General features: G+C 32.9%; 1 protein-coding gene across 1 annotated transcript; it reads right to left on the bottom strand.

The window, feature by feature from the left end:
• Window positions 1-2,677: 2,677 nt before the first annotated feature.
• Window positions 2,678-12,592, bottom strand: LOC132058945 (probable rhamnogalacturonate lyase B). Its single transcript, XM_059451375.1, has 17 exons — window positions 12,478-12,592; window positions 11,245-11,391; window positions 7,392-7,443; window positions 6,990-7,111; window positions 6,854-6,904; window positions 6,653-6,769; window positions 6,327-6,446; window positions 6,081-6,216; window positions 5,478-5,648; window positions 5,235-5,393; window positions 5,024-5,130; window positions 4,731-4,815; window positions 4,500-4,641; window positions 4,091-4,250; window positions 3,608-3,724; window positions 3,064-3,190; window positions 2,678-2,952 (listed from the first exon to the last, which is right to left on the bottom strand). The coding sequence occupies exons 2-17, from the start codon at window positions 11,349-11,351 to the stop codon at window positions 2,716-2,718; spliced, it is 2,010 nt and encodes a 669-aa protein (XP_059307358.1). The 5' UTR covers window positions 11,352-11,391; window positions 12,478-12,592; the 3' UTR covers window positions 2,678-2,715.
• Window positions 12,593-13,005: the final 413 nt, after the last annotated feature.

Genomic DNA, 13,005 nt, shown 5'->3' with positions numbered 1-13,005 from the left:
CGGAGACAATTTTACTTACCGTCAAGTTTATTAATGAAGAGGAGATATAGTATCACCCGCTAAACCTGTTATTAAAAGTTGTAAATATTTGTTGGAAGTCAATAAGGCAATCGTTAGCCATATCTATTGGGTGACAGACCAATGTATTGATTTTCTGGCTAACAATGGTTACAAACATGAGGAAAATTTGTTGATATGAGATGATGCGCTTAAGAATATGGAATTTGATGATGCGCTTAAGAATATGAAATTTCTTCTCCTGCCAGATTTAAATCATGTAACTCACGAAAGCTATGATAAATACTTACTCACGTTAGATATTCATATCAAACTAATTCAACTTATCAATTATCATATGATTAAGCGAGCTTGAATGAATATAATTAACTCCTCTCCTTTTTAAGGTTGAACAAACACCACAATTCTAGTTCCACTTTTGCTACGTCTTTCTTCTTTTTAGCCCTCTGATATTTTATAGTAGGTGATAGGCATTTGAAGACTCTAATCTCAAGTTGATGATAGAGTGGACTATAGTCTTGAATCTTGACTAATAGAATGACCATTCCACATAGAACTTCGATATGCCAATTGCCACCCCAAAAAAGTGATAAAAAAAGAAAAAAACAAATGGACCCCTACTAGATTTTTTTTTTTTTTTAAATAACTAGAAAACTGAAATTTGCTAAATATAAGAAACATTATACAGCTCAATTGATAAATGAATATATTTTTATAAGCTGACAACAAAAAGTACTTTTTTTTTTTTTGCTCCAAAGGTTGAATTAATTTGTGAAGATTTGCAATCAAGAACAAAAAATTAATAATGGTTTAGTTACTTATTACTCAATCTCCAAAAAAAAAAAAAAAAAAAAAAAAAAAACACGTATTAGGGATGATTTATAGTCTGCTAAAATGACTAGAGACTCAATTTTGGTTCCAAATTTTCGGGGATGATATATTGAAATTGACTGAACGATAGGGAATGATGCACAAAATTATCTCATTTGAAATAGATTAGGAGGAAAATTACTCTTTTTTTTATCAGGTACACTCTATACTCCCCAAACGGGTGAGATTTCACTGAATATGTTGTACTGTTGTTGCTGTTTCATCAAAGTTGGAGCGATCATTAGTGAGAATCATATTTTTGAGCTACTTGGTTAACGATGAGGATATTTTGAACTACTTATTAATAGAAGGTAATTTTTGTATAAAAAATGAAACTGAAAGCAAAGTTATTCCATTTCGAATAGTTCAAAAACAAAATTGATCATTTCCCTATAAAAATTATATATTTTAATATACATTTTGTTATAGAGTTGGATGTAACCTCATTAACTCTTTTTAACTTAACTTCTACACCAAATTGACCAGGCTGTTTATGGCGTTCAATTTCAGAAAAGTCAAACTCTATTGGTTATTAGGTCAGCAACTTTGTTGCCAATCTCCTTAATTATAAATTTCGAAAATTGTGTCTAATTTTGTTTCTATAATAAATATAGTCATTGCCTAATTATTCCAAAACGCAAAAGGGACGAAAGTGGAACGATCAAATGACTTTAATATGAAAAAAACCTTTTGTAGAAACATCCAAAAAGTGAATATAAAAGGCACTTTTATTGCTTGAATGCTGAAAAATCAAAAGTGCTAATTAAAATAAAAAAGTTATGATGAAGATGTGGACGTTTTATTTTTTTTCGGATCATGTGATACCAAAGTATAAGAACCACTCGTGACTTTTAATTGACCTTATTATGCTCCATAATGGATTCCCTCACTTTTTTTTCTTTTTTATTTAAAACCTATTTGTATTGCAATTTGGCAAAGCTCCACACAAGAATAAGAAAAAGGTGTTAGGATAATATAAAGTAAGTGAAAAGAATTATCAAAGGTTTTTATAAAAGTTTTCTTCTAGTGAACGACTGAAATATGATACCACGTGATTTTTTCATATTTGTTCAAGTCTTGATGAACAGAATTATCCGGTACTTATGCAGGTAAAAAATAGCAAGTATTGAATCAAATTAATTGAGGTGCATAAGTTGGCCCCGAATTATAGAAAAAACTTAAAGAAGGGAAACACAACAAAGGTTACCTTTTAAAGAGAGCAGAATCCATTATCAAAAAGAGTCGCAATGTTGTTGGAATGGACATGTAAATGGCTTAATATAATGTTACTCAAGTATGAAAAATAATTTAGCTTTTATGCATTGACGGCGTAAAATGTATTTACTCATTAGGTCACACATAAAGTAATTACACGCAAATTTTTATAATAAACATTAATTGATAACATGATAAAAAAATCTTATATTGTCAGTGTATACAACTTAAACCTTGAAAATATGGTAATCTAAAGTCCACCCATTGCTCAAAAGGAACTTGGAACATAAAAGGGCTCTATTTTTTCAGCCAAAATGAAATCCATAACCTGGCTTTTGGCATCACATTTGACCATTTGACCAAAGTTCAATTGGAAAAGCAATCAAATATACATAGTATTGTATAATTTTGTGATCAATCCTAATTTGTTTGCTCTCTATTTTCCATCAATTACCAGGAGTATGTGCTTGTAACTTCTGTGCTTTTTTCACTGTCTTTATGTATCACTACTCGAACAAATGTATAACAAAAAACAGAAAGATAGAAAGAGGAAACAAGTACATAAAAGAACAGATTCTGTAAGAAAAATATAAATTAATAATGACCATTTTATCATTGATGAGGTCCTTCTAAACGAAGATAATCATACATCACCCCTTGAAAGGGGTTAGTAGCCATTGCTTGTGTAAGAAAAAATGTATTTGTTCCGTTTATGAGTAGATTGCCCTGTACTTCAATGTTGTAAAGCCAATATAATCCATGTATACCGTGTCTTGCAATTGCACTATCTCCTCCTATTTTCCCTGTCGTAAAGTGTGGTGCTGCTATTTCACCATCGTTGAAACGAACCTTAATGAAAAAGAAAAACAGCAAAAAAAAAAACAATTTTCAAGAAAGTCAATTTTCGGGTATCAATTAATTGAAATGATATGTCAAAGGAATTAAGGATGAGTTACATACTTGTAGTTCAGCTCCGTGAGCTGCTGCAAGAGCCAATTGGAGAGTGTAATTTGACGCATTGTCAACACTTTCAAGGTCAAATACAATGCTCCATGTGGTAGCTTCATAAGTTTTGTTTCCTATATTCCTGCAGATGAACAATTTCACAGAACTCACATTGTTATTCAAATTTGATATATAGTATTGTCGTGAAAAAAAGAAGAAAAAAATAGAGAGAGAGAGAACAGCGCCTATATGTATACAGTATACGCAATAGCTCAACAACTACTATTGGTTGAACTCGGAAGGGGATTCACGGTAAAGTTTGCATTAGGAAAATGCCACATCAAAACGGAAGGTAAAAGTGAGGACATAAAAGGGCGAGTTCAGGATCAAACTGTTGCCTGGACCATTAGTTAGATCCGGACCTCGCTCTTATGACCTAATTTTTCCCTCCCATTTCAAGCTTCAAAGCAAACCCCTTTCAAGTTCAACCATCAGCGGTCCATGTGCTATTACAATACATAACTCGAAAACAAGAGTCAAACAGAGCTTTAGAGAATACCTAGTAACATGAGCAAAAAACCAGTCTTTTGAATAATTGCTAGTTCCAACATAATAGACGAGATCATTTTTAGGATATAAAGCACTATATTGTTCCCACAAACCATACTGTCTAAATCTGCAAGTCAAAATTGGAGCGAATGAACTACAATTTTCTACAGTTAAGATAACAAGTAAATCAAAAAGCACTATCTCGAAAATTACTAAAGGGCAGCCCGGTGCATTAAGCTCCCACTATGCGCGGGGTCGAAAGGGCCGACGCACGCCTATTGTATTTGAACCGACCCTACATTTCCTGAGGTCAAGCCTTCCCGCTCGAACCCGTGGTGCTCGGTCACATGCCATGCAACTTTCTTACGCCAAGGTTACCCTTCATCTCGAAAATTACTAATTCCTACAAATTGGAGGCTAAGAAAAGTTGAGAAGTAGGTGATACTAGAATTAGTTTCAACGTAAGTAGGTATCGAAGATTTTTGGAGCGTACATTGATTCGGAATCGTTTTGGTATATGTGAACTTTAAATTGTGGAGGTGGAGTTGGCACGAAGAATTCAGCAGCTGTGCGATCTGGCACACCGATTTCCCAAAGTGTGGCTCCATTTCGAGGAGGATTATAAACCAAACTCCCTAATTCAATACTAGAACCTGTATTTTGATATAAGAATAAAGGAAAAATAAGAAAAATAATGAAAGAGCAATGTTTCGTTTACTTAAGTATCAGCATATTAAAATGGTAATTCTTTCTTGTCAAATTGCAAATAAATTTATTTTTTAAAACTATGGTCAAAATTTGATGAATGTGCACTATAGACTAAAAGTTGGAAAGGGTATCATTTTGAACACACTAATTGTTTAGAATTAGGAAATAACAAAATGGGTAATTACGAATAAAACCTGGAGTTACTTGTACATCGGAATTGTATTTGTAATCCCCAATAGTTCCAGGGACAGTAGCATACAAGTTATATGTACCGGATATGACATTTCCTATTGTAAAATTCCCGCTAGAGTCTGCTTTAGTCCAAAACTGATATCCCTGAAAATGAAATGAAATAAAACTATTAAATCTATATAATTTTAAAATGCTTCTATTTTATTTCTAAATTTATGAATACGCAACTTTACTTTGGTTTCTCTTTGCCAAGATCCAACATCTCCTGGTGGTGCTAACCCTACATAAGCGTTGGATGCTGGTACTAAAGCAGTAGTGCTGAAAATACAAATTATAGATCTTAAATATTAGTGCACTTTTATTTAATTGTACTTATAAGAACAGCACTAGTCACACTTACTAAAGAGTTTTAGCTAAAAAACAACACCATGACATTTATGAGAGCACAATGGTATCCTCCTTTTTCCACGGTGATGCATAAATAACATGGAATAAATACTAAAGAACGAACACCAGAAGAAAGTACCTGTCATTAATAAAAAGTTGGCCTCTAACCGCTCCTCTTTGATTAGATTTGATGTAATCTTTTGAAACTGGAAAATCATAAGGCCAACTTGCGACTTCTTGATTCATCTGTAAATTCGATTGGAAAATCCTTCAGCAATATGTAAAACTGAATTCACCTCTGAAGACGGCCCAAATTGTTATTATCAAATAGTAAAAGATAAATATATTACCCTTTTCTTTGCGTCATCCCAAAGCATGGAGGGATTGTCCTTAGCTGAATAATTTGTGTTAAGATACAAAAATACAGGGCCAATAACTTTTTTCCATGGCTCTCCTTGTTGAAATTTGAGTACCAGATCTTCTCCAGCATAATGTCTACTTACAAATACCTGGTATTATGACTTTTATTGTCAATATTCCTAAAAGTAAAAAGGAAACTGCTACTTTTGGTATTTGATTAATTCAACACTTACAGAAAGTACGATTGGACCAACATGTGAAGTGAGATCTTGTTTGTAAGGTCCTCCGGTACGAAACTCATCACTCGGAATTATCATCCAAAACCCTACAGGAGGATTAGTACCTACCCACCCATGAACTCTATCATCTCTGTTATCATTTGCATAGAAGTATTTGTCATCCACCTGCATACTTTTTGTATTTAAATTACATCAAAATAAATTTGCTTAACTGATTTTAATTTTATAGCTTGCACTTCTGTATCTGCCGATGGAGAACATGTTCATACAATGAACAACTTCGTTCTCCATCTAACATAGGTACTGTTGAAGATGTAATTGAGTAAATAAAAGTGTATCATAACAGATTAAGCTTTTAAATGATCTGGCCACACGTTCAACAGATATGTGGTCCAGAATATGATGGATGTTAGCCTTGACGTTTTCATATAGATATGCATACTAGCTCATATGAGCTGAGGGTCTTTCGGAAACAGCCTCTCTATCTTCCGAGATGGGGGTAACGTCTGCGTACATTTTACCCTCCCCAGACCCCATATTGTGGGATTTCACTGGGTATGTTGTTGTTATGCATACTAGCTCATTATAGGATACTACCTCTCCTTTTAAATCTGGATTAGTTGGATTTGTCAAAAGAACAGCTTCTTTGTAGTCAAGCACCTTCCCAGTGTCTCGGTCCACTGGCATTGGCATTACCCGCTGCCTCTCATCTGAGACAGCCATGTAATGAAACCTATAAATAAAAATATGTAGCTTTATACTACATAAATATAATTTGGGGAGTTGGGGGAGGGAAAAATAGACAATATCTTAAGTTACTGATGTGAAAATTTAGATTAATACATGTCCTGTTGAAGCTTGAAGACAACCCTTAGATTTTCGATGTATACAAGGGGCCATCCTTCCAAACGTTCAACTATAGCATAAGTATAAAATCCGGGTGTGTCTCGTAGCATCACAAACCTGAAAATTTGTCTATTTAACTTAGTCCAAATTAAACATTTCCATATAACCTATGTTACTTGGACTCTTCAAAAATGGACAGGGGTGCGTGTCGGATCCTTCAAAAGTAGTGCATTTTGAAGGATCCGACCGGGGTGCGGCATCATTTTTGGAGAGTCCGAGCAACATAGCATATAACATAATTGAGCTTTTAAATTGCACTTCACCTAATGTCACTGTTTAATGGAAGTCCATCAGATTGAGAAACATTCCATGTACTTTTGAATGAAATTTCCACCTGGTTTTCGCTGTCCATTATTACCTCGAAACTTGTTCCCAAAAACCTGCATTTGACACCAAAAATGGACTTTATTTTTGGATGGTCGAATTTCATGTAGGTTAATTTGTGATCAGAAGGTAAAGATTACTTTTTTCGAACTCTTCGAGATGCAGTACCATTCCAAAAAACATCCCAATACCTGAAAATGTCATAATTTGGTGCTATTGTTAGTTAATATCTTCATTAACGAAAATTTAAAATATTAAGATGTTTATAGGTCATACCCTCTATTATTTTCGCCAGTTTGGGTCTCGAGTAAGTTGTTGATTCCACCATATGATATGTTCGTGACGAGACCATATGGTATTGATAATGTAACATTGGCAAAGCCATTGCTCATCGTCACCTGAAGAGACATAACATAAGCACGAGAAAAGTTGAAAAAAATTCGTGGATCAAATTAAGTAAAAAAAAATTGAAACACTATGTACATCTGATTGTTGTTTATCATCTAGGCTGGAAGTGAATAAAATCAGACATATATTGGCTAGTTTTAGACTTGTATATGTGATTGTTTGGTGTTGTGTAATAAGATTTAACATTTATATCTGTTGAAGGAACCTCAATTTAAATCATGCAAGATTTACATATATAATAATTGAAACTTTGCTAAATGTAAATCTTACTTGTTCAGTTTGTATATCCAATCTGACGGCTGGCGTTTCTGTCAATCTTCGCCTGTTTTCACAACAAAGAAATAGCAAGTCAGTATGCAAATTTTCTTAGAGATGACTCTTGCTATCAACTTAAATGAGTTGTACAACAGTTGCAGATCTCCCACATGATACAAAAAGTTATAGCTTAGACTAAATTGCATGTGATACCCTGCTTTAGATTTATACGAAAGGATTCTCTCATATAAAAATCAAACCTTTTGAAATATTTTCTCATATGAGGCTCGCACATAATGTTTACACCAAATTAATGACATGTCTAGTAATAAGAAGAACAAGAAAAAAAGAGTGGATCAAAGAAAAGCAGAAACTAGTCTAAGCTGCTCAATGATATTTGAACACCAAGTAGCTTGGAGAAGGAAAACTGATTTAAAATTCACAATACCAAGCAAATAGATGTATAACATGTGTTTGGACATAGAAATTTAGCACTTAACATGGTTAATTAACATGTATTCTCACCTCATTAAATTATATAAGTATAATAAATTTAACAACTTGGTGTAAAGGGGTGTCAACCGGATCGCCCGCCCAAAATTTTATGAGAGAAAAATAGTTGGGCTGTCAAGCGCAACCCAACATAACCCATTTTAAAGTGATATTCAACTTAGCTCAATTCTAGTCTATTTTTAAGATTTACTTTAATTTGAGTTTATTACTTGAGATTACTTTATTTTTTTCATGTATTCAATTTTCTTGTATCCTGTATCTCATAAGTTTTGGGTGTGTTTGATATTTGTGGAAAATATTTTCCATGAAAAATACATATACCGAAAATATTCCACAAAAAATATTTTCCGTGAAAATATATTTGCACGAAAAATGTTTTCCTCGAAAATAGAACCTTCAAAAAAAATTTGAAAAACTTAATTAATGCCATGCAAATTCTACCTTATGGACAGATTTGCAAAATTATACATTAAGGCAGAATTTGTAAAAATTAAAGACCACCAATTTGAGGGATAAAACTTAAAAGACCACTAATTTGAAGGGTAAAACTTAAAGACCCAACATAACCCATTTTAAAGTGTATATTCATTTCACCCAAATTTTTAAGCTAATGTTACCCAATCGTTATTACCTATTTTGATCTATTTTTAAGATTTACTTTAATTTGAGTTTATTATTCTTGAGATTACTTTATTTTTTTTTTCATGTATTCAATTTTCTTGTATCCTGTATCTCATAAGTTTTGGGTGTGTTTGATATTTGTGGAAAATATTTTCCATGAAAAATACATCATACCGAAAATATTCCACAAAAAAATATTTTCCGTGAAAATATATTTGCACGAAAAATGTTTTTTTCTCTCGAAAATAACAAGTGGTATCTTCAAAAAAGAACAATTTGCAGGATTCCCGCTTTTTTGTAATTTTGAAAAATTGCCGGTCCTCAATTTTTTTTGGGGTGAAAAATGTCTTTAATTTTTCACTTAATAGAAAAACTATCAAATCCGACAATGGATTGACCATAGTGTAACTTAATTTTGGAAGAAGTTACCCTCCGATGAGACGCCTTGTCAATAGAATTGGAACTTCTCGTTGCCGAACATACCAAAGTGAGTTCCGCAGTCCGGTAAATCAATTATCTTGTGTAGAAATGCCCTTGGAGACGAAATGCAAATTGGCCATAGTTGCAACACTAGTTGTTACTTATGGACAAACTTTGCAAAATTATACATTAAGAAGGAAAAGACATGAGCACAGAAAGAATTAAAGGAAAACAACAAAGAAACAGAGAGGAAAATGGCAAAGTAGAGGCAAAAGTCGGGAGATCATCGATAAAACTTAAAAGAAGAATTGCTACAAATTTGAAAAGGGTAAGAACAAGGGTAAGCGCTCATCACAATCTCGACCACTACCCAAAGACATGAAGGACAATCCGCGCTCCCCACGTAAAAATACAAAGGCGGGTCAAGTTGAATTCGGGAATAAATTGGTGATATACAAATAAAGATAGATGCCTAACCCATTTTTCAATCTCCATCCTGGTATCTCTTGACAAACAAGGGAGTATGAAAATCATTTTAGCCACATGGAAAATGTCAAAGGGCGTTTTGACAATAGGACATTTTGTGGCACATTGTACAAAACGTTAACATTGGCACCGAGAACTCGCTTATTACCTTGATGAAGAAGAATCTTATCATTTTCCTTTTGATCATTGTCTATTTGGTAAGCAAATACGTAATCATTTAATTCAACAAAAAGATCAAGTTGTTAAGTTTGGTACACTCGATGTACATTTGAATCACTCGGTGGAAGTAGATATTTTCTGACTTTTATCGATGATGCGGAAAGTGTGGAAGACTTCAACAATCCCACCATCTACAAACAACCAGCAGCATTCATATTCCTCCGAAGAATTCGACCCTCATTGTTCGATTCTATCAACTCTCTTAATCCGAAAGTTCAAACTTTCCACTCTTTTTCTTTTTCATTTTGTTCCTTACAATCTTTGTAAGATTAACAATTGACTCTTTCGAACTACTTCACCATGAATATATTCCCATTTTGCTCATTGATATGACCCGTGACCCGAACCAGTATCCTAACATGGAGTTCATCAATAGCAACAGAATGACCAGAACTGAGTTTTTCAGGGAACCAACATTGCCACTAAGAATTGTAGGAATTCATGGTGGTTGGTCGCGGTGGTTATTCAGTTTAAGAGCGGATTTGGGGACTTTCCGGAACTAAAAAGGGATAAATGTGTGTGTTCCGTGAAAAAATATTTTTGATGAAAAAATAAAGAAGACCGATTTGTATACTTACTTATTTTTCTACTATGTAGACGACATAGTTGGGAAAGACCCAATGAAGATGATGATGTGTTATTCCGCTCGGAAGAGATAATAAATGTAAAATGTCATTTGTGGACTTATTTTTTTTAAGTAATTTTTCTCATTTTTAAGAAATATTATTTTCTAAAAAAAATAATTTTTAAAACTTTTTACCAATGGTACATAAGAAATTGGAAAATATTTTCCACAACTAACCCAAATATGTAGGAGTAGTCTCTCTTTTACATTTATCATTTAATAGCTATTTTTTTATTTTTCACTTTTAATAATTACTAATGACTATTTTATGATATTGGTATCCCCAACTTCAAGGCATATAAGTATTGCATTTTATAGCCAGATTATTTCATCAAATGCCTATTACGTTTTATAGCTTGATTATTTTATCGATGCCTGTCGGTATCTCCATGGAATACCTGCTGCTTTTCATATTTATTCTTTCGACTATTTTACTAGATAATTCTAACCACTGCGACTTAGGTTGATAGGAAAAAATGTAAAATGTCATTAGTGTTTTTTTTTAATATTATTTTCTAAAAATAATTTTAAAACTTTTTACCAACGGTACGTAAGAAATTGGAAAATATTTTCCACAACTAACCCAAATATGTAGGAGTAGTCTCTCTTTACATTTATCATTTAATAGCTATTTTTTTATTTTTTCACTTTTACTAATTACTAATGACTATTTTATGATATTGGTATCCCCAACTTCAAGGCATATAAGTATTGCATTTTATAGCCAGATCATCAAATGCCTATTATTTTATAGACGATGCCTGATATGGAATACCTGCTGCTTTTCATCTTGACCGGATCCAGGTTCAGATAACTCTACTCTGTTAAACAAATACAAAGAATAACCTAGTATTTCTTGTCTTAACCTGCTACTTTCACCGAGTATAAGATACCGAATAACTCTATTTACCTGATCTGATATATGTTTGGAAGTGGATTTATAGCTAGATTGGAAGTTAAATAGTAAAAGAAACAGAGACTTACTCATTGTGAGGACGACAATCTGCTACTATGAAGAATGTAAAAGCAATCATAGTAAACTCCAAGACATATAAGTTTCCATATAAGCTTAGTTGCATATTCCTCCCCATGTCTGTATTTTTCACTCAACAATGGAATTCTTTTTAAGCCCTGCAGCATTAAGACAGTATAATTAGTATTAGCACGGTGAAATTTATGGGTTCTATAATGATATCAAGTTAATCAGCAACAATAATTGAGTTTACAGTCATATTTATAGATATTTATTATTGAAGCTTTTAATATAAATACATAGTCTGGCAAAAGCTATTGAGTTCCTACTCGAGATCCACCTCTGATGACACTGATATGTAAACAAAGCATACTGTAACAGGCCATGGACCTCTGACTTTTTTTTCAAGACAGGTTAAGGGCGGATTCAGGAAAAATTTCGCATTGAAATACGATGGGAAAGTTACGAAATCCATATATAAGGCCAGACTGCCAGTTCAGGAGTTCAACTGTCGAGCTCTCTTTCGGGTTAATACCTAACTCACAAAACCGTGAGGCTCCAAAAGTTGAACCAAAACGGACAATGCCTTGACAGTTAGGCCTAAATTTGTATAAGCTATAGTGATATTTTATCTGCAATGTTTACTGAGGCTGAAAAATGGAAGACAGAAGTGGAGTTGCTAAAGTCTAATTAGGGAAATCAGTAACGCCAAAATTTGAAGTGAGACGGTCACGGGCGTACTTAGCAGAAGGACAGCAAATGTAGTTAGGTTCTACTTTTCAGAATTTAGCTTTATTATTATTTTTAAATTATTTTTAGAAAGCATATGTCTATATATTCTCTCTATTTTTTTTTCCTTGCGAAACATCTGGTAATTAAGACTTGATTGGTAAGAGGAAATTACACATCCCAATACGAGTATGAATTGTTTTTATGTCTCTATGAATATCACAATGAAGCTCAAAGATTAATGTTTATTGATAAAGAGAGAAAAAAAATATAAACAAACTACAGAAAAGAAACAGAGAGAGCATTACACAGACACACACACACAACAGAGCTCTTCAATTAAAATGAAAAGAAAAGGAGATAAAAACAGAAAGGAATATTAAATATAAGCTGAAGAAATCTCTCGTAGTGAAGCTTCTCTTTTAATGAGTCTTGCAAATGGCGCGAATCTAGATAAACCAGTCTAGTGAATTCTCAGTATCAGATGGTTATACAAAAAAATTAAAAGTACGTACCTATCTGTGGAATTTTTGTTGCTTTGCTGTAGTTTCGTTTTCCTCCAAAATGTGTCATATATTTTCTTCTGGCAAAAAGTTGGAGACGAAGGTAACTAATGACTTTGCTTATATTATAAGGTTGAAAGTGGTTATTAAATAGTAAATATCATGTGATTTCATGATTTAGCTTACAGACTGTATGCTGAGAGAAAAAACTAGTATAATTAAGCAAGAAGATTTTTAAAGGTAAATATATTAAAAATGTTCTAAATAGGCTATAAGCAAAAGTTATATCTTTCTTCCCAATGGAAATTTCACTCCTTACTAATAAATCAAATCAAGTTGATTATAATCATTTTTTTCTCCATTTAACTTCCTTCCTTATTTGTTTTACCGGGTATTATTTTTAGCAAATTTATACACATGTTTCAATTTTCAATTACCTACCGAATTATAATAGGTTTCTAGTTCTGGAATCAAGATTAAACTTAAGATGCACTAATATTGTAAAAGAATTTTTAAACTATCAGTGTATATAACATATTA

The sequence above is a fragment of the Lycium ferocissimum genome, chromosome 6, assembly GCF_029784015.1.
Source record: "Lycium ferocissimum isolate CSIRO_LF1 chromosome 6, AGI_CSIRO_Lferr_CH_V1, whole genome shotgun sequence".
Lineage (NCBI taxonomy): Eukaryota > Viridiplantae > Streptophyta > Magnoliopsida > Solanales > Solanaceae > Lycium > Lycium ferocissimum.
This window is presented reverse-complemented; position numbering and strand designations above follow the sequence as displayed.

Bases quoted from the DNA above. Each gene is read 5' to 3' on its own strand.
- LOC132058945 (XM_059451375.1), bottom strand. From the start codon at position 11,351: ATGGGGAGGAATATGCAACTAAGCTTATATGGAAACTTATATGTCTTG. The intron at 6,217-6,326 runs GTATTAATCTAA...TTTTATTTATAG, and splicing joins TTCAAGCTTCAACAGGACAT to GTTTCATTACATGGCTGTCT. The intron at 5,131-5,234 runs GTAATATATTTA...TCGAATTTACAG, and splicing joins GGGATGACGCAAAGAAAAGG to ATGAATCAAGAAGTCGCAAG.